Below are 20,476 nucleotides of genomic sequence, written 5' to 3' on the forward strand. Positions count from 1 at the left end.
ATTTTTTTATGTTGTACCAAAAAATAAGAGAATATCTTGCAGTTTTGTGCACTAAATGTGACCATGTATTTTTTTTTTACAGAAAATTTGGGCTTGATAAACCGTTGAGCTAATGTAAAAAAAGAAATTGGAACATTCACCATTTTATTTTCCAGGGTCTCTGCTTTCCGAAAATGTATACTGTTTGGGGGGGGGGGGGGGGTTAACTAATCTTCATGCCTAAAATGATTCTTTTACCATGTGTGCAAAAAATGCTTAGTCACTGAAAGGGTTAAAATGATGTGGTGTTGGGAATGTTCATTATCCAACACACAGCTGATTTTCTGGCCAGCGATAAAGTGACAAGTGTCTTTTTGGCTGTCTTGTTTCCAACAGAAGCCCACAAAGAACAATGTCCTGATTATTATCAAATACGTCGCCTTCTGTACTTACAAGGATAGCCCTTTTTTTTGGAGGGGGGAATAAGTAATAGAAGCATTTGTCAGATGCTACAGATAGCTTTGCATTGTATAAATTGGCTATTTTTTGCTCTTGCGGAGCAGGATTCGCCGTGGTACAACAGCACTTCTGTGCTTTTGTGTCTGTACAACTTTGTGCACGAGAGAGACAGGGCTCAATAAATGATGGTTGCCATAGCAACTGTTAAAAAGCAGCTGTTGAATAAAATTTCAACGCTACATTTTTTTTATCTTTGGAGATTCTCGTATGTAGAGTTAAAGGGCAATGAACCTCGATTTTTGAAATTTGGAGTGGAGGAAAGTCGGGTCATGGTGCTCCTTTCTTTACCTGCATCAGCTTGATGTTGGTTGCTGTGGTGTACAAAGACATTTCTAATATACATGGACATACATATAAGGACCTGCTAGTGTCCGCAGACAATAGACTATGTTTTGGGGAGAGATGCAGGCTGCATTTTTTTTTTTTTTTTTTGCTGCAAGGAGAATGTTGCTTGGCTCCTTTTTAGATATGTGCCTGCTTCTCCTGTAGGTCAGCATTTCGCAAATTTTGCTTTGTTTGGGATATTTCTATCCCAAACTATGGTGCCACTATACTGCTAAAACAGACCTTAGACCCCTTTCACACTGAGGCGGTTTTTTAGGCTCTTTTGCGCTAAAAATAGCACCTGAAAAGTGCCTCTCATTCATTTCAATGGATGTTTTCACACTGGGACGGTGCGCTTGTGGGGCGGTGAAAAAAGTGTTGCAAGCAGCATCTTTGGGGCATGTTTGGAGCGCTTTAAAAAGTGCCTCAAAAACGTCCCTGCCCATTGAAATGAATGGGCAGCGCTTCCTTCCAAAGCACTTCAAAAGCGCCACAAAACGGCTTTCATTTTTGTTAAAGGCCACGTTGTCAAGAAGTGGACCGCTGGTGCCTCAAAAGCACCACAAAAATGACCGGTGTTTTATCAGCAGTTTTTGCAAGGCTTCAGTGTGAAAGGGGTCTAAAAGTGTTACTAAAAACACAATTCTAAAATCTGTCTGTATATGCAGTAAAGCATGCTTGTTATACTCGCTGTGGAACCAAAGGGGTTAATCCTCTGCATTGTGTAAAAAAGGCTGCTTGATCCTGTATGCACCGATCCTCCCCTCCCTGCACTGTCCCCCTGGACAAGTCCAGATAAGACTGATCCTTTGGAGTCAGGCTGCACATGCTCAGTTTGGTTTGTAATGCTAGAGAGGGTTTTTTTTTTTTCTTGGGAGAGTGCATGTGATCTGCACAGGGCCAATCGGCACTGTCCAGACAGAGGGTCTGGAGCCCTGCAGCCTCATAGGACAGTCAGAGGAGAATGAAAACTCCTCCTACAAGCTTCTCCAGGAACTGATAGAAATCACAAGACTGCTATATACTGCTGATGAGAAAAGGCATTTAGCAGTTTATATTTAATAAAAAGAAAGATTGCGTTTCCATGTTCTGTGTACTGTGGGAGACCAGATATAGTGAATGCAGAGTCCTGGGTTTACTAGCACTTGAACTATAAAGCTGTGCACAAATGGGCATGCAGAGGGCAATGCACTTGTTACCAGTTTTTCCTATTGGCACCCTGCAGCTGATCCTTTACTGACTTGCATTGCATTGTTCTGCATTATGTCTTTGTGTAAGCAGCCATTTTGGTATAGGCAGATGTTAATGTCACGCATAAACCCATGATGACTAGTCATTGGTGTGATGAATGAATGGACTCAAATCGCACCTCACTGAATCTCATGTGTATTGATCAGGAATGCGGCATGGTTTCAATGCGATTTCATATGCGGTTCATGGTGTGAACTGAGCCTTAAGCCTCATACACACGATCGGACTTTGTACAAACTTTCCTGTGGATTTTTGTTCAAAGGGCGTTGGCCGTAAACTAAGCATACACACGGCAGGACTTTTTCAGCCAACTTTCACCAAATCACGTGGTTTTTCAGCTCTTTACCGCCACCCTTAGGTCAACGTCTGTATTGTTGTCTGATCTTTTGCATTGGTTCTGAGCATGTGTGTTTGTACTTTGGACTAAAGTCCTATGGACTTGTGTACACACGATAGGAATTTGCACCATAGGACTTTTGTTGCCGGAAAGTTTGTCCGATGGAGCGTACACACGGTCGGATGTTGCCTTAAAACAGCTAATTTGCATGTTTGTTGTCAAAAAGTCCTATCGTGTGTATGGGCCTTAAAGGGGAGTGCCCATTAAAAAAAAAAAATTAAAAGTCAGCAGCTACAAATACTGCAGCTGCTGACTTTTAATTGGACACTTACCTGTCCCAGGGTCCAGCGATGCGGGGGATTGAAGCCCTGCTAGTCTCCCCCTCCGTTCGGCGGCGGCGCCGGCATTGCAGCTGTGGGCGCGGGGCTGTGGCTTCACAGCCGGGCACCCACTGCGCATGCGCGAGCGGCGCCGCGCGCCGTGATTGGCCGCTCAGTCACCTGGGACCTGTAATGGGTCCCAGATGATTGACAAGAGGGGAGGGAGCAGAGCTGAGCCCTTCCTGTGCCAAGGGGAAGTGATGTCACCAGCCCAGGCACTGAAAGAGGCAGACTAAGAGGGACCCCCTAGCAACAGGCATTTAGAGGTGAGTAAAAAAAAAAAAAAATTTCCAAATGTTTTTTTCAGGCACATTCAAGCATTTTTTTTTTTTTTGGGTGGAACACCACTTTAAGTATTACAACTTGGTCTAAGACCTGCCCCAGCCAGGCAATAAAATAGGCAGCAGCAGGATGAAGAGGTCATCACTTTGCTCTCTCTAGCTCTCATTGTTTGTACAGCGCTGTGCAATGCAGTAGAGCCGGATTGTCTGATAGGGCTTTCCCTGCTATCCCCCAGTTGCAGAGATCTGCTTTGTAGGGGATTACAGGATGCTGATAAAAACAGATTCAGGTTCTTTTATCAGCAGTGTCATAATACATTTGTTTTTACCTGAAGGTCAGTTTTTACAGTGGACATCTTTTCACACGGTGTCTATCAGATGAGAATAACAAAGTAGGAGGTTTGTGTATAACAAGCTGTAAATATCCAGGGTCTGACTTTAGGATGGCGCTGTGCCCGCCATCATTCCTGGGTGTAGAAGCCGCAGTCACAGCTGTGCTTCTTCCTCTGCCGAGGTGTCAGTACTGTGTATGTCTGCTGATCTGTCACCGGTTACATCAGCGGCTAGGAGCCTTCTCTCTGCGTTAAGGGAATTGTGACTTTGATTCGAATAAATTTACAATCAGTTTGGATCGTCAACAGCACTCGGGTTCTTGCGTAATCATCTGTCCTGTTCACTTGGGGCTGAGACAAAAATATTTTTTCCTCAGTATAAGGCTAGTAAGGTAAAGAATATCTTCAGCCAGATATAGAAAATAGCTGAGGCCAATATAGAAATGCTCAGCAAGAAGATCTGCCCTTTACCCATTCCAGCCAATGAGATTGCAGCTGTCATTCTTGCTCACATCAGGACACCCAGCTCATGGGACGGTGTAGATATCTCAGAGATGTATATTCTATTGCAAAAAAAAAAGGTACCTATTGCTGGATTTTGTGTCTGAAGAAGTGAACGTTGCTTCATGAAACGCATAACACATCCTCTGCCAATTGGTGATGATGCTGTACTACAGTGGTTGTCAATGTGTGAGATAAAGGGGCTTCAGATGCAGCCCCTGAGGTCCCCAAAGGACCGCACATAATGTTCAATATATGTAAGGACAGTATAGATGAGATGAGGGTCAGAGAGTGTGGACAGGATACATTGTTGGTGGGGAGATGGTGCAGAAGATAATACGAAACTGGGAGCATGTTACATGAGGCTAGTAGAGAGCAATGCTATTACTAGGGATGCATCGGTGCCGATGGCAAGCATTTGTACAAATGCTCCCAATACCGAAACCGATACTTTGCGGTGCGATTTGTGACACTATAAAATGGGTGCAAATCGCACTGCAAGAATCGTATGCGATTTTCCCCCACCGCTCCAATGTATGTATAGAAAGGGAAATGTGACATATAGTGGGCAAGTTATTAAAAATGTTAGTACTCCAAACATATCTGGCCAAATGCAAAATCTGCATAGAAATCGTGGCCGCCAGAGGTTCTCACACGGGTGGAGGAGATGTAGATGTGGTCTGCCCCCAAGCTGACATCACTTCCACCTTATACCCACAGGGATCCCACAACTTCTCCTCCAGCCCTGTGAGCACCTCCAGCAGCCGTGATTTGCTATCGTCGGCAGGTTGGGACACCTGTGCAGATTTTGCATTTGGCCAGATATGTTCTAACATTTTTAATAAACTGCCCACTAGATGGCTCTTTTCCCTTTCTATACACACACACCGCAACAGTGGGGGAAATAGCATGCAATTGAGATAGGAATCACCACATTCCTGTTCAAATCGTGTGCAAATTGCAACAATTTTATCTGTGTTGATGCAAATCACACTGCAAAGTATCTGCGAGTACTAGACTGAAAGTATCAGTGCAACCCTAGCTATTACCCTAATCAATGTTCCCACTACAGACTAAGGCCCGAGGGCCACACATAATATACCAAAAAGCCACATGTTGGGCACCAGGGCTTTACTTCAACATGGATTATATCTGATTATTACAAGGATAGATCTGACATATCATATGAGTTATGTGTTGGTACATAACTGTGGAGGAGTCTCTGCCTGTTAAATGCAAGCTATATATGAGCCCTGCTGTTCTCTAGTTCTGAGCCCAGGCCTGTTCTTTGGAAAGTACTTTGTATCTTTGCATACAAGATTAGTGATGGTGGGCTGAATTTTGCCTGTATAATGGCTAAGGCACATTTAGGTCTACTTTTTGTTCTAAAAATCCTCGTATGTTTTTATGTCTAAAAGTGTCATAGCACCGTTCTGTGCGCAATTCGCAGGTTTTTATTTTTTTTTTTCTGTTTTTTGTCTTTTTAATACAGTTTTTTTTACTTGTATTTTTTTTCCCCTCTTTTGTTTTTCACAGGGGTGGCCCATCGTAGCCAGAGCAGTGAGGGGGTCAGTTCGCTCAGCAGTTCCCCATCAAACAGCCTTGAAACTCAGTCTCAGTCCCTGTCCCGGTCCCAGAGTATGGACATCGACAGCGTTGCCTGTGAGAAAAGGTAACGCTCTTGGCCTGTTTTATGTGTATATAGAATTGCCGGCTTCATATATTTACCTTGCCTTCACTTTACCACCACTGCTTTCAGCCACCAGGTGTAAGAGAAATAACCAGTACTTCTGAGAATGGGGGGTAGGCTCCCCTTCTGTACACATTGCAGTACTGGTGACTGGCTGTTCAAATGCCCAGCATGTCACATGGAGGCTGGAGAGAGACTGAAGTCCTTTTATAAACTCCAATTCACGACCTGGAGCTTATTCAGGACATCTTCACTATACATAGCAGATGGGAAGTAATGGGTAGGTGATTATGTGAAGCTGGTAAGGACAATAAATGATAAATTATACTGCTGCTGTGCTATTTTTTTCATAGGAGTCTTTAAAGAGAAGTATGGGGGTTGGGAAAAAAAAAATGTATAAATGCCGCATCGATCCGATGCTGTATTTGTCCCCCCGCCTCTAATTTAAAAAACGAGCGATCCAACGCAGCTGATTGCTCAGTTCTTCCCTCTGCTCTGAGCAGAGAGCAATGACTGTCTGTCATCAGCTCTGTGCTCTGCCCCTCCAGTGCTCACTGGAGTGCCAAGGCTGTGGAGGGGGGTGGGGGCAAGCTGGCTCATGCTGTCAGTGGCGTGCTAAACCAGCTGCCGGTTTGGGCATCTGGGTGGATCCTGACATTGAAGTCTAGATCAATCCAGAGCCTGGTCCAGCTGAGTGACGTCAGCAGACTTTAGCTAAAAATGGGTCACTGGCGTGCATAACTGCCTGTATTCCTGTGATCCATAGAATTATGGCCAAAATAGCTTTGGCCTTACGTCTCCTATAAAACACGCTTTGGTAAATCTTTTCCCCCCATCAACATAGACCTGTCACAATCCTTATTGCTGAAATTCAAAATTTACATGAATACAATTTTGCATGAGTTTACCAACACTTTATGAATTGGTAATTCTTCAGCACACATTTAGTGGAATCTGTAGCATTTTTAAAAAAGTTTTTATGGGACATGCTGTACAAGGCCTGCTGAGAAGCCAGGCAATACTGTGTGAGTAAGTCTTTGTTTCCATTATTTGGAGTACATTCTCTTTATATTCCAATGAAAGCCTATCACATCCTTTTGTAGCAAGACTAGTGGGAGATCTATCTCACACACACACAGCTCACAATTCCTCTATGTCCCAAGCCACACTGTTGGTCAATAACTGAGGTGTGGTGCCTCACTGACCAATAGGGAGTTAGAAAAAAGTGAAAAAACTGCACTAAATAACATTTGTCCCTACAAGCAAAATTTAAGCAGCCATTTTGTGCAGCACAATCACAATCAACATAAGAAAAATAATTAAATTGCGCTAATTATATAAAAGTCCATGTATGTGACCAAATGAGTTAATTCAAAGAAAGTCCACATTTAAAAGTGAATAATTCCATGATGGTGTCCATCATCCATCACCAACAGAATCACAGTAAATCCACCACCAGCTGTAGAAACAGCTTACCAGCTCCAGTTGACCCCTTTATTACAGGGAGTCCGTAAACGCCTATGGCTTAAAACACAGTCGGGGCCTTTCTCCACATCACGGGGTCACTCTACTTCTCCCAATGGTACTCAAGGGATTCGATAGGAATTAGACACTGGAGAGAAACCAAAGGCTCCAGATAGTGTAAAATTCTTAGGCTTATTAAATGAAAGTTCTCGGCAGCAATAAAAAGCCTGACATTTTGGTGTGTCAGTCGGCACATACCAAACAACCCGTCCGTCAGGACATAAAAAAGGTGGCGACGTCAGACAAAGGATTTTACACTATCTGGAGCCTTTGGTTTCTTTCCAGTGTCTAATTCCTATCGAATCCCTTGAGTACTATCAACCACGTGATGTGGAGAAAGGCGCTGGCTGGGTTTTAAGCCATAGGCGTGTACCGACCCCCCCCCCCCCCGTAATAAGGGGTCAACTGGAGCTGGTAAGCAGTTTCTACAGCTGGTGGTGGATGATGGACACTATCATGGAATTATTCACTTTTAAATGTAGACTTTCTTTGAATTAACTCATTTGGTCACATATATGGACTCATATAAGGATCATGAGTTCCCTCACTGCAAATCGCCATTAATTTTATCTGGCTCTCAACCACTCACTTTGGAAGTGGAAATGCCTTGGCAGGACTGTCATTTGTTGTTTCTGTGTTGACATCTTGTGTTTTTATCACCAGCATGTCCCAGGTAGATGTGGACTCGGGGATTGAGAACATGGAGGTGGACGAAAATGACCGCAGGGAGAAAGGAAGTCTGACTGATAAGGTGATTCAATGCTCCATTCTGCTTTACTTCACATTTCGTATTAATGCGAGCGAGTGGCTAAACTTGGACATCCGGTTTTTCTTTTTAGTCTTACTCACTATCTAACACAGGGCTTGACAAATTTGCTTTGAATCTAGAAGCCAGCTAAAAAAGGTAGGAGCCAGTTCTTGTTAGCGTAGCGTGGGTTGTCAGCGCCCAGGGCAAGGTAAGTCATTTGCTCCCCATAACCCCCCTAACTTACAGCAGGATGGCCAGCCAATCACCCCGACGTAATGTCAGGGTGATTGGCTGGCCAGAAAGAATGACAATAAAAACCTGTTTATAGGGGGAAACTCATTACAGGCGGTCCCCTGGTTACAAACAAGACAGGCCCCCTGTAGGTTTGTTCTTAGGTTGAATTTGTTGGTAAGTCGGAACAGGTACATTTTTTTTTTTTTTTTAAGTGTAGCTCCAGCCAAAAAAAAATATTTTTACGTTTTTTGGATAGCATAGGGAAGGGTTAACACCCCTGTGACATTTTGTTTTGCTCTCTGTGTCCCTGTTCAGATGATTTCACCTCACTTTCTGTACCTGTGACAATTGGATTTTGAAAATTTTGAGTTGTGGAAACAAGGATTGGTGATAAAGCTTCAGTGGAGATTGGAGAACCCCTTTTCCCATGATAACTCTTACAGGAGTGAATTTCCCTTCTTAGGGGGAGATTTCCTCTCACTACTTGTCTCCCTTCATTTGTAAGTAGGAGTTGTTTGTAAGTCAGATGTTGGTAACCCGGGGACCGCCTGTATTATTTTTATGCTGATTGCGCTCTCAACAATTTTCTCAAATCCTCCCCCTGTGGGTAGGCAGCAGAGCTAAAGGTGTTTGGAGAAGCACATCAGCGATGAATGATATTACACAAGACTGATAAGAGCATGGGACAGCAGCAGTGAGGGGGCTGATAGGAGGGTCTTAATGGTGCCAACTGTGAATGGGCCGACGGTAGCCTAGGCGACAGGATGCGGTTTCTAGTCGCCAAAGCGACCTGGAGCCTAGGATTTGTCAATCCCGATCTAACAAGGCTACTAAAACTTGACAATGTTGCTGTACTGATAACTTAGATGGTGTCTATGGCAGGCAGGTTTTGGGTTTGGTCAATCCCGGGTTAGCAGTGGTCTCCAGCATATTATGTTGGCTGACAATATGTCTGGCGGTCATTTACCTAACCATACTCCAGTACTGTTTTGTTATTTCGTTATACCAAGCCAAATAATAGAGCTCTGGCCTGTAGGAATTGACATGTCTCTATTCTACTCTGACTGGCTGGAAGCTTATCATCCTGTAAAGCAGAGTTTGTCAACTCGTGGTATGCGTACCCCTGGGGGTACGTGCACTAAGGGCAGGGGGTATGCCCAGTGCTGTCACACGGCTGCCTCCCGTACACATACAGTCCCTGGTGGCTTGCTGTAGCGCAGCACTTATGGGCAGTATGGGATGAACTTGGCCGGGCGGGGGGAGCCAGTGGCGTACCATAGGGGGGGGGGGGCGGCGTCAGGCTGGCAGCAGCTGCCCGGGGTCCTGTCATTGGAATGGAGCCCATTGCGCTGCCCGCAAGGTGTTTCCCCCGGCCAGGACTGACTGACCAGTGTCAGTAGGAGGCCCCATGTCCTCCCATCTATCATCTCCTCCCCCTCTCAAGCACGCCTCGGATCTCCTGCCATGTGTGAAGAACCTGCCTGGATGATGCCTGCTGCAGCTCCCTGATCTTCTCTCCAGTGTGCAATCCTGCCCATAGCCAGCACACTACAGACATGACTCGGGGTAGCAAGAAACAAGGGACCCTAACAGGAAAAAAAAGGTCATGTGAGTCCTGCCTGTCACTTCCCATCTCCCTGTGCCTGCTCAGGAACTACACATCCCAGCATGCAAAGCCGGACACAGGCTGCTAGGGTGTCATGGGACTTGTAGCTGTGGATTGAATGCTGAGTGTAGGAATGAACAAGGGATCAGGGCACATTCCTGCTGACCTGTTGGGGGCTCAGGACCAGTAGCTGAGTTTGCATACCCATCCAATGCTGACTGCTGGAAGTTCTCCTTCATCAGAAGTCAATTGCTCCCATCTGATTTCATTCAGGATAGACCCTTTACCATGGCTCTTTAACAAGTGATCAGCTGTGTCCAATCACAGCTGTTCACATGTAAACAAATGCTGGTTATCTGCATTTCCTTTCTTCAGCTCTGTCAGTGTCTGAGAATAGGAAAGTCGATAAGTGGCTTTCCTGTGACGGGCACATTTATAATGAAAATCAGTGCCCCGATTTATCAGTGCCGCATTATCAGTACCCCCTGTACACGTAATGACATTACACACCAAAACAATAAAAATTACTTTCTCAAAACAGGGGTACTTAGGAATTTTTTTTTTAGACCTGCAGGGGTACTTCCCCGCAAAAGGTTGAGAAACACTGCTCTAAAGATTGAGTACTGTAATTACAGACTGACAAGGGAAGAGAGCTAAATTAATTGCTGGAACAAGTGGCTAGAGAAGCAACCACTAGCTACAGGGGGTAAAATCATCTAGTCAGAGATGTATACTTTTTTTCTTGCCTTGGCACTGTGACCTGGTGCTAGTTATTTGCTGGGCCATTTTACTTTTGCAATGCACTGCTGTACAGATTTTGTTTGTGGAATTTTTTTTTTAATAGAAAGGTTTCTTATGTATTCTAGGAACAGTCTTCAGGCTCCGAGGTGTCGGAGGAGCAGTCACTGCAGCTGGTCTGCAAAATTTTCCGGGTATCTTGGAAGGATCGTGATCGGGATGTCATATTCCTGAGAAATTTGTCTGCTCAGTTCAGACAGAGCCCTAAAGAAGGTATTTAGTGCCTGTTGATGCTTTATTCTCGTTATCAAGTTTGGTCTTCCAACACAGTGTGGGGGGGAAAAAAATATATATATTGTTCAGAATCCATTAGTAATTCATGCTAAGGTTTCCCAGTAACCAAATTACATTTGGAGCACCTGATAACCAAGTAGTTAGCAACTGCGTAAAATTTTTTTTTATTTATTTATTTTTTTTCTCTTTTTTTGCTTTAGTGTTCTCCAATTTTAAGGACTTAATTGGACAGATTTTAATGGAAGTCTTGATGATGTCCACACAGTCGAAAGACGACAATCCGTTCGCTAGCCTGACGGCTACATCACAGCCAATCGCAACAACAAGACTGCCTGAAAGGACTTTGACTCTGAATTCTGGGTCCAGTCTTGGCACCAGTCCTATGTTCTGTAATACAGGATCATTTGGTGCTGGCTCCATATCCAGGCAAGTACAATGAACAATAAAGGGCAGAGAACAGTATTCTGTAACCTGTAGCAACCAATTAGATTGCATCTCTTATCTGGATATAGTAAACAGAAGCTTGGTTGATATAGGCTACTTAACTACCCACAGTACAGTTGCTCTTTGCACTTTCTTCTCCTTATATTATATGCATAGTATAACCCAAACTTTTTTTTTGGGGTAGAGAAGGGTTAAAATCCCTGTTATACTTTTTGTTCTCTGTGTCCTGTTTGGGAGATTCCCCTCCCTCCCTGTCCCAAAAAGTCCCGCCAACTACTGTCACCAGAACAGGTGTCCTCATTAAAGGTTTGGCCTTACAAATAGAAGGGGATAAATCTGCCTAGCAGTGACACAGACCTCATAAAAAAAAAAAAAAAAAAATGCAGGGATCCTAATTCCTCCCTACCATATGTATAAAAAAAAAAAAAAATTGTAATCAATTTATATTCTTTATGTCTGCCCTTTAAAAACACAGTTGATTAAAATTTGAAATGCAAATGCTTATTGAAAATACTTTAAAACCGGTGAAATAGGTTGATGGTGTGGTTGGTGTGAGGAGTGTCCAGGATCCTGCAGTAAATTTCTGCTTATTGGTAGCAGATTATCTGTGTGTGTGTGGAGATCACGGATCAGAGTAAATGGCCATTCACAGCGGCCCTTTACCACGTGATCAGCTGTGTCCAATCACAGCTGATCACGAGGTAAACACATGTCGGTTATCGGTATTCCTTTCCTCATGCTGACCACAAAAGGAGAGGAGAGCCGGTAACTGGCTTGTGTAAAAAGGACATCTACACTGATAATCAGGGCACTGATTATCGGTGTAGATGTCCTGATTATCAGTGCAGCCCCAACAGTGGCCATTAGTGCTTCCAATCCGTGCCCATCAGTGCTTCCTCAGTGTTCCCTATCAATGCTGCCTATCTGTGCCATTCAGTGCAGCCTCATCTGCGCCCACCAGTGTCGCCTCATCAGTGCAGCTTATGAGCGCATGTCAGTGAAGGAGAAAAATTACGGATTTGCAAAATTTTATAACTATTAAAAACTTTTTTTTTTTTCCTTTAAAGTTTTCTGTCGTTTAATTTATTTTTCAATAAAATTAAAAACTCCAGTGGTGATTAAATACCACCAAAAGAAATCTCTCTATTTTTGTGAAAAACATTATATATGGGTACAGTGCTGCATGACTGTACAATTGTGAAAGTGCGACAGAGCTGAAAGCTGAAAATTGGCCTGGGCAGGAAGGGGGTGAAAATGCCCGGTAGGCAAGTGGACCTTACAGTAAAATGCAAGGTCCTCTCATATTGCCTGAGCCCCCCTACCTCCCCTTTACCAATCACCTACTGTAAAAAAAGGGACTTATACTTGCCTTACCTTCCATATTACCAGGCATGACATTACCGTCCTTCTAGTAAAATTACTAGGGAGTGCGTTGCAATAGCGTCTTCTCACAACATTTAGGCTGATTTGTAGTCTCCCGAATCTAGCAGGAAAGAACATGTCATTCTTGCCTAGGTATGGAAGATGGGAGTGAGGAACATTACAAACCTTATCTTCTTTTTTTTTTTTTTTTTTTTTTTTTTTCCCTTACTGATACATTTTACACGTACTTGGTAGTAAATGATTTGTGAAGGGTAAGGGGTCTGGACAGTGTAAGCAGACTTTGAATTTTACCGCAAGGTGCACTCGAAGGTCATGCAGAATCGTACTCCATGCTGTCTTTTTAATTTTACTGAGGGCTAAGCAGGGCTCTGTTACTCAAGTCTGACCCTAAGCAACATAGTAAAGTTTCACCCTTTGGGGCCTTATCCAGCATAATAAAATTAGGAAGTCTCATTGAGCAGGTGTGACCCACGGCTTGTTAGGTGTTAAGAAATCGCTGCTTGTTTCAGGATCCTGCTCTCTTCAAGGTAAGATGAAGGACCCCACTAGGGGAGATTTTGTATATACTTTAAAATGTAAGTTCACCTTTACAGAAAATCTGTAAGGTGAACTTGCACTGGACCCTCTCCCCATCACCCCCTGCTAACCTGGAGTCCGGCGATCCCTCTCACTGACTGATCGCATCGCCGATGTACCGGTCCGGGGATTTGAAATTCCTGTGGCTTACTCTCCTCTTCGCCCGCGGTGGAAGGTTGGACCGGTGAGGTGGCGACCCGATGTGTCAGTGTGGGTGATCGCCGCGCTCCAGGTCAGCGGGACTGGGGCGGGGTGAGGAGGGGGGCGTCCTGTGTAAGTTCGCCTTAAGGATTTTTCTGTAAAGGTGAAGTTACCCTTTAAACCGAAGTTCCAACGTGAAGCTAAATACACAGTTGAAAAACCTATGTTTACTATTTTACTTGCCAGAGAATTTGCAAGTCAGTCTTGTGGTGTGCGCACTGCACAGCTTGGCGGGTGACGGGGTGCGCACTGCACAGCTTGGCGGGTGACGGGGTGCGCACTGCACAGCTTGGCGGGTGACGGGGTGCGCACTGCACAGCTTGGCGGGTGACGGGGTGCGCACTGCACAGCTTGGCGGGTGACGGGGTGCGCACAGCTTGGCGGGTGACGGTGTGCGCACTGCACAGCTTGGCGGGTGAAGGTGTGCGCACTGCACAGCTTGGCGGGTGACGGTGTCACTTTTAGTTCCTGATAAAACCATTTTTTTCCTTCTGGTTCAGCAATTCAGCTTCCTGTGTCACCTTTCTGCCTCCAGCCTATACCTTGTATAATGACATCCGCATCATCACCTCCATGAGTGAGCAGTGAGCTGACCTAGAATGCAATAAAGCTAACCCAGGAAGCTGTAATACTGAACCAAGAAGTAGCAGAGGGATTATCCTGACTGATGGATGTCAGGATATTACAAAAGTGGCTTAGCACAGTTGCAAGTCTTTTGCCAGGTAAAACTTTGCACATTCAGTTATTAGGCTGTTTTCTGGAGTGGCACTTCAAGCATTAACATAATCCCCTCAGTGTTACAAATGTTGGTTGTAGGAAAACAAAATAGCCCCATTGTCACTACCCTGGTACTACTATGCTGCCTGGGAGTGTAAGAGCATGGCAGCTTCCATCAGTGCCTTGTGACAAGAATTCCATTACATTGTAGCCTTTCAGCCCAACTTTTTATTTTTTTTTCTTGTTTAGAGACAGTTCACACCAGGAATTGCACAGGTATGCACTGTGCATTCCTGCGCAGTACATATTTGATCCAGGTGCAGTATGATCTCAGCCCATTAATTTGAATAGGATAAAATCATACCGGACTGCACCAAAAGTAGTGCATGCAAGTAGCGTGATCCGGTGCATGCAAACGCACTACATTTGTGACCTGCGTTTGGGGTGTCGTTAACACGTTAATACGGGTTTCCTAGATTGCGTTCTTATGTGACCTGGCCACAAGGCCTGTTTCACACAGGCTTCCGCGTATATAAGAGCAGCGAGAACAGAACGATTTTGCAGAGCTTTCAACAAGCTTTGTTGAAACCTTTTTAAAGTGCCCTTCAGCTCCTGTTTGGAAATGTTATACACAGATCTTAATGAGAGTGCTGATTGCCACTTTAAGCAAGCTGCTACCAGGCTTCGGCAGGCTTTTACCAAGCTTCAGGTAGTGCTCAAGCCTGCTAGCAGCCTTTTGAAAGTGGCAATCAGCCCTCCTGTTAGCATCTGTTTTCAACGTTTACAAACTAGTGAAGAATGGTACTTTAAAGGCTTCAACAAAACTTGCTGAAAGCTCTGCAAATGCTTTGTCAAAGCTTGAAGTTCACACTGCTCTTATACAAGCTGAAGCCTGTGTGAAACAAGCCTTTGGCTAGGTGAACGCCGTAATTCGTGCGAACTCTCCACACCACTACATTCAAAACGCATTACCCTTGCGATCTGCAGCGGATGTCAGTGCAATCTTAATGACACCCCGAATGCAGTTCGGAAACGCAGTGCGTTGGCCGGCACCGGATCGCATGGTACAAAACCATGCGATTCGGTTGCACTGCGGCTCCACAATTGTTGCATCGCGTCTTTGGTGCTTTCCGGTGGGATTTGAGCCATTAAAAATGAATGGGCTCAAATCGCACTGCACTGAATCCTATGTGAATTTAACAGGAATGTGGTGCGGTTCCTGTGTGATTCACAATGCTGTTCCTAGTGTGAGCTCAGGTTGCAATACTCTTATTCAATATAGAGCTGTCCAATGCAGTATCTCTTTTCTACCACAAGATGTCTTTAGTCTTCTGGGTTGAATGAGGACCAGCATTGTCCTGTCGAGAAAACTGTGGGCAGGGTATAATTGAGAGATCAGCATGGCGCTCTGCATTTCTTGTGTAATGGTGCACAAGCTGCAGGGACATCATGTTTGCCCCCAAGGCTCTGTGCATCACAAAGGACTGGAGAATGTGACCTGTAGCAAACAGAAAACAAAAACTCCTGCGCACAGGTGGATCACCATATAGAGATGTGTCAACACAGGCCTTGCTGCCCTCAAGGACGGGAAACCCTAGTGCAAACCGAGACAAAAGAAAAACAGGGGCGCACCAGCCTAGTGTATTAACTTTTATAAAAGGATTTATTTAAAAATGATTAAAAGAAACAACTCACAAGCAATGGATGGAAGAGGCACAACACGAAGTGTACCGACAGCCAGCATGCGACTATAGGATGAGCGATGCCTTCCAAAAATCGTAGAGAAATGCATACATATCACAACAGCTTACGTGTTTCGAAGGGAAAATCCCTTCTTCATCAGAGCTCTTCATCAGAGCTATGCCCAGCTCTGATGAAGAAGGGATTTTCCCTTCGAAACGCGTAAGCTGTTGTGATATGTATGCATTTCTCTACGATTTTTGGAAGGCATCGCTCATCCTATAGTCGCATGCTGGCTGTCGGTACACTTCGTATTGTGCCTCTTCCATCCATTGCTTGTGAGTTGTTTCTTTTAATCATTTTTAAATAAATCCTTTTATAAAAGTTAATACACTAGGCTGGTGCGCCCCTGTTTTTCTTTTGTCTCGGCATCACATGACTGGCCTGAAAAATTAGCAAAAGTTGGTGCGTATATCAGATTGGTATATAGAGTTGTGAATATTTGTTGTCTTTGTAAAGATATTGGTTTGTGAGTTTTTTTTTTTTTTAAGTTTTTATGTTTTTAACATTTTCTTCTTCCTTGATCCTTTCTTTCTCTAATCCAGTCTTTATGGTACTAGTCCGGTTCTTGCCACCAGTCTGGCCGCTGGTGCCCGCATGGCTGCTCCTTCCACCATTCCTGATTCTAGCACGCCATCAAGCAGCATTGGGCAAACCGTGTCCACAAGCCCACCCATCACACAAAGTGGCCCATCTATAGTTCACTCCTCTTCTCCTCGCTATCGTCCCAATGCAATATCACCCTCAGGACCATTGCCTTTTCCTTCCACTCCTCGAACATTCAGTCTTCCTATCCTGCATCTGTCTTCAAGCCCACGTGCCCTTCCCAGCAGCCCTCTGGCAATACCAGGCAGTTCACCCAGACAGAGGCCTCTGTTATCTCCTAGAATGTCCCCAAGACAAAGTCGGATGCCACTTAGGTATTCCCTCTGTGCGGTTTGCTCATGCATGACCTCTTTGTATCCCTTACATTAGTGACTTCTTTGAGGAGTATGTTCGCTATATCCTAACCCTAAGCCTGCCCCCTGGTGGTCATTAGCAGCTATAACTGGTTAACCTCTGCATGAATAGATAATGAATAAATACTTTTGAGCTTCAACTGCATCTAAAGCCAAAGCTTTTTTACTTAGGTTTAGATCAGGGATCCTCAAACTACGGCCTTCCAGCTGTTGCAGCACTACATGTCCCAGGAGGCATTGTAAAACTCTGACATTCACAGATGTGACTAGGCATGATGGGAATTGTAGTTCCTGAACAACTGGAGGGCCCTAGTTTGAAGACCCCTGGTTTAGATGGTGGGGACAGTTTTGAACCTCTGCCAGGTCTTGTATTGTTTGTGTCCACAATGGCAAGATTTACTCTTTGTCTATCCTGGTGACTATTATCCTAAGGGACCGTAAGTGAGAAAAAAATCCAGAATTTTGAGTTGACACCCGATCAGGAATAGAGAGAATATCTGCCAGGGGTGCCAATGAGGAGGGGGATGTCCCTTATTCAAACTTGCTTTTTGTTGTGTCTATAGGACAGGATGCAAATGATCTTCTCCCCAGTGGGACACAGATAACAGGGAAAAAACCTGATGGAATTTAACCCTTACCTAATCTATAAAGTAAAAAAAAATGGCTTTTGATATGCTTTGATAAGAAAAATATGATACCCCGCAGTCATTTTCTAAACTAGGGAACTGTGGTTCTACAGGGATATACATGCTATACGGAATGGCGACTTTTAAAGTGCCAGACAAAGATAATGTACTACATCATATTGTTAAAATTCATATCAAATTTTATTGGATACATTAAAAAGATACCTTTTTTGTCTTTGTTAAAATACTTTTTTCAACTAAAGATCACATGCGATCCACGTATACAGCGGTAATTGCTCAACATGTTTCGCCAAAGAATGGCTTCTTCAGGAGAATTTTTATTTTACTGTACAAGATGTTCACTGTAGACAAAAGAATACACATTTAGAAACAATATAGACTGGGGCCATATGGCCCTATTAACTACATTTTATACCTAATCAAATTGTTTTACCTTAATCAAATATTTCAAGATTTTTTAAGAAAAAAACTACAGAATAAAACCACGGAATGGGGACTTTTAAGGTGCTAGACAAAGCTAATGTACTGCATCATATTGTTAAAATTCATATAAAATTTTATTGAATACATTAAAAAGATACTTTTTTCTTAAGTTTTTGTAATACAATTTGATTAGGTAAAATGTAGTTAATCTATATTGTTTCCAAATGTGTATTCTTTTGTCTACAGTGAACATCCTGTACAGTAAAATAAAAAGTCTCCTGAAGAAGCCATTCTTTGTCGAAACATGTTGAGCAATTACCGCTGTACTGTATACCTGGATCGCATGTGATCTTAAAAAAAATTATTTTAACAAAGACAAAAGTATCTTTTTTTAATGTATCCAATAAAATGTGATTTGAATTTTAACAATATAATGTAGTACATTATCTTTGGCACCTTAAAAGTCCCCATTCTGTACATGATATGTATTTAGTTTATGGGATGTGGCGCCTTTCTACCCAGACCCCTGGCTGATAAAAAAAAAGAAAATGTCCTCACTTGTGTATCTTAGGGTGGCAAACACCCATTAATTACAGCCAGAGATCTGTGGATTAAACAATTTGGTTTTATTCTGTAGTTTTGCTATATGATCCTGAAATACTTAGCTGAGTGGTTCTTAGGAGTTACTGTCAATTACATATCACGGATCTTTACACTGGCTTATTCAAATTGATCTGTGCTGTAACCGTGTCCTATCCTTACTGTCTTATTACTCTTAAAGTAGAAATAAATTCTAGCACTAACCGTTTTTAAAACATGTTTCTACCGCGGCTGTCGGCTTGTAGTTCTCAATTAACTACCACGGCGCTGTGAGCGCTGTGGTGATGCATTGAGTCTTCCTGTCAGATTGTATCTGCTTACCCGTACGATCTACGGGCACGCCGATACACTGACAGATCTTCAAAACAATAATAAGAGAAGGGCACACCGACCTAGCACAATAACATAATAAAATGTATTTAAACGTAAAAGCAACAAATATACTCAAATGCATGGCAAGTAAAGGCATGTCACAAGTAAAATAATCTCCCCCATCAACTTAGTGATCACCCCCTTCAAATCTGGTGATTTTTCTTTCCTGCAACTTGTGGTTTCAATAAAGAAAATCTCAGCTATGGCTTGCCTTAAGCTTTACTTCCACTTTAAATCCCTTAAAAGCCACCTTTTTTTTTTTCTGTACCAATATAGCATTAATGTACTTATTTTGCAAAAATGAAACCAATTTCCATTAATTCTACACAGGCTTACCTCACTCCCTTCATAGCTGTTTAAACACACTGCTCGATTACTTAATGTCTTACTTGCTATTCAGATTTTAGGTGATGACACAGGAAGGAGTTGACCAGATGATCTCATTAGCACACACCCTGAATCGTCTACCCTCAACTGGTCAACTCTTTCCTGTGTCATGACCTAAAGTCTGACCAGGAAGTAAGGCAGAAGTAATTGAGCAGTGTTTTTAAACCACTATGAAGAGAGTGAGGTAATCCTCTGTAGAATTAATAGAAATAATTTTTTAATTTTTAGCAAAAGAAGTAGTTTAATGCTATATTGGTACACAGGGGAGCTGGAATTTAGAGAAAAAAAAAAGGTGAGCTTAGCCTTAAACGCTCAGAGCTGCTGATATGTCTTTCTGTCAGTAATTGGAGCTCTGTGTTCTTTTCAAGTGACTTTTTTTGAAAATGCAGCATATCCATTCCTTGGAGACCGGTGACATCACTGAAAATGTATCCTTTCCATTCATTAGTGGCCGGTGACCTTTTTGAGAATGCAGACAATCCATTCCTTGAAACATCACTTTGAATGCAGCCTATTTCCTACAGACCGGGGACATGACTTCCTCCATTCTTAAAATCCAGCCTTTCCTTGTTAATATTAATCATTTGTGGCAGCTGGACACATTCCAGAAGCAGAGTAGCTTTTAGATCTAGGAAAATTATAGAAAAATATCTGCTGACTATCTTTATTTTGAGCAGTTTGTTTTAGTGACTTTGTATTCTTGACTTCTTACCAGTTGTAATGACTCCTCCGTTTAGTTCTAATGTATACCTTTGTCATGTAAGGAGGAAAAAGCTTTTCTCTGCATTAAACAGCATGCAATGTGGTTAAGCTTAGTGTGTGTGTGTGTGTGTGTGTGTGTGTCGAGATGCCCTGTACTCTCACCCACTCATTACCTGTGTGTTTACATCATGCCAGTGCACACGACAGTCCGCTGTCCCTCCTCTTCCTCTCCCACGCTGAGGAGGCCGAGGACAGCAGTGATGATGACGGCAATGAAGAGGATTTTTCTAATGTGCAGTTTGGGTCCAGGTACAGATCAGTATGGCATGCTTGAGTGTCCGCGCACTCACTAACAATCACAGATACCAGTTGCTGTGTTTGGGCAGGGCATTGTGGCATTCTCTTTCACAATCAGAAGTAATCTTTAGGCTTAGATAGGCTTTTGAGCAAAGGGCAAAACTCACATTTGTTCAGAGCATGGTTTTCTAGGGATTGAAGCACATTTAAGTGTATTTTGCAGTTTACTAATCCTTAATGTGATAGCTGCAATTATTTTTCTTTTTTCAGACTAGTTTGCCTTTATTTTC

At 43.3% G+C, this 20,476-nt stretch overlaps 1 protein-coding gene across 1 annotated transcript in view; it reads left to right on the plus strand.

Moving 5' to 3' along the window:
• UBE4B (ubiquitination factor E4B) overlaps positions 1 to 20,476 on the plus strand; it is a 117,812-nt gene that overhangs the window by 58,185 nt on the left and 39,151 nt on the right. Inside the window, exons 3-8 of the mRNA XM_073603541.1 lie at positions 5,441 to 5,576; positions 7,782 to 7,869; positions 10,573 to 10,717; positions 10,939 to 11,164; positions 16,345 to 16,719; positions 20,085 to 20,198. Coding sequence (XP_073459642.1) covers positions 5,441 to 5,576; positions 7,782 to 7,869; positions 10,573 to 10,717; positions 10,939 to 11,164; positions 16,345 to 16,719; positions 20,085 to 20,198 — 1,084 coding nt within the window. The remainder of the gene's footprint in view (positions 1 to 5,440; positions 5,577 to 7,781; positions 7,870 to 10,572; positions 10,718 to 10,938; positions 11,165 to 16,344; positions 16,720 to 20,084; positions 20,199 to 20,476) is intronic.

This window comes from Aquarana catesbeiana, linkage group LG10 (genome assembly GCF_042186555.1).
Source record: "Aquarana catesbeiana isolate 2022-GZ linkage group LG10, ASM4218655v1, whole genome shotgun sequence".
Lineage (NCBI taxonomy): Eukaryota > Metazoa > Chordata > Amphibia > Anura > Ranidae > Aquarana > Aquarana catesbeiana.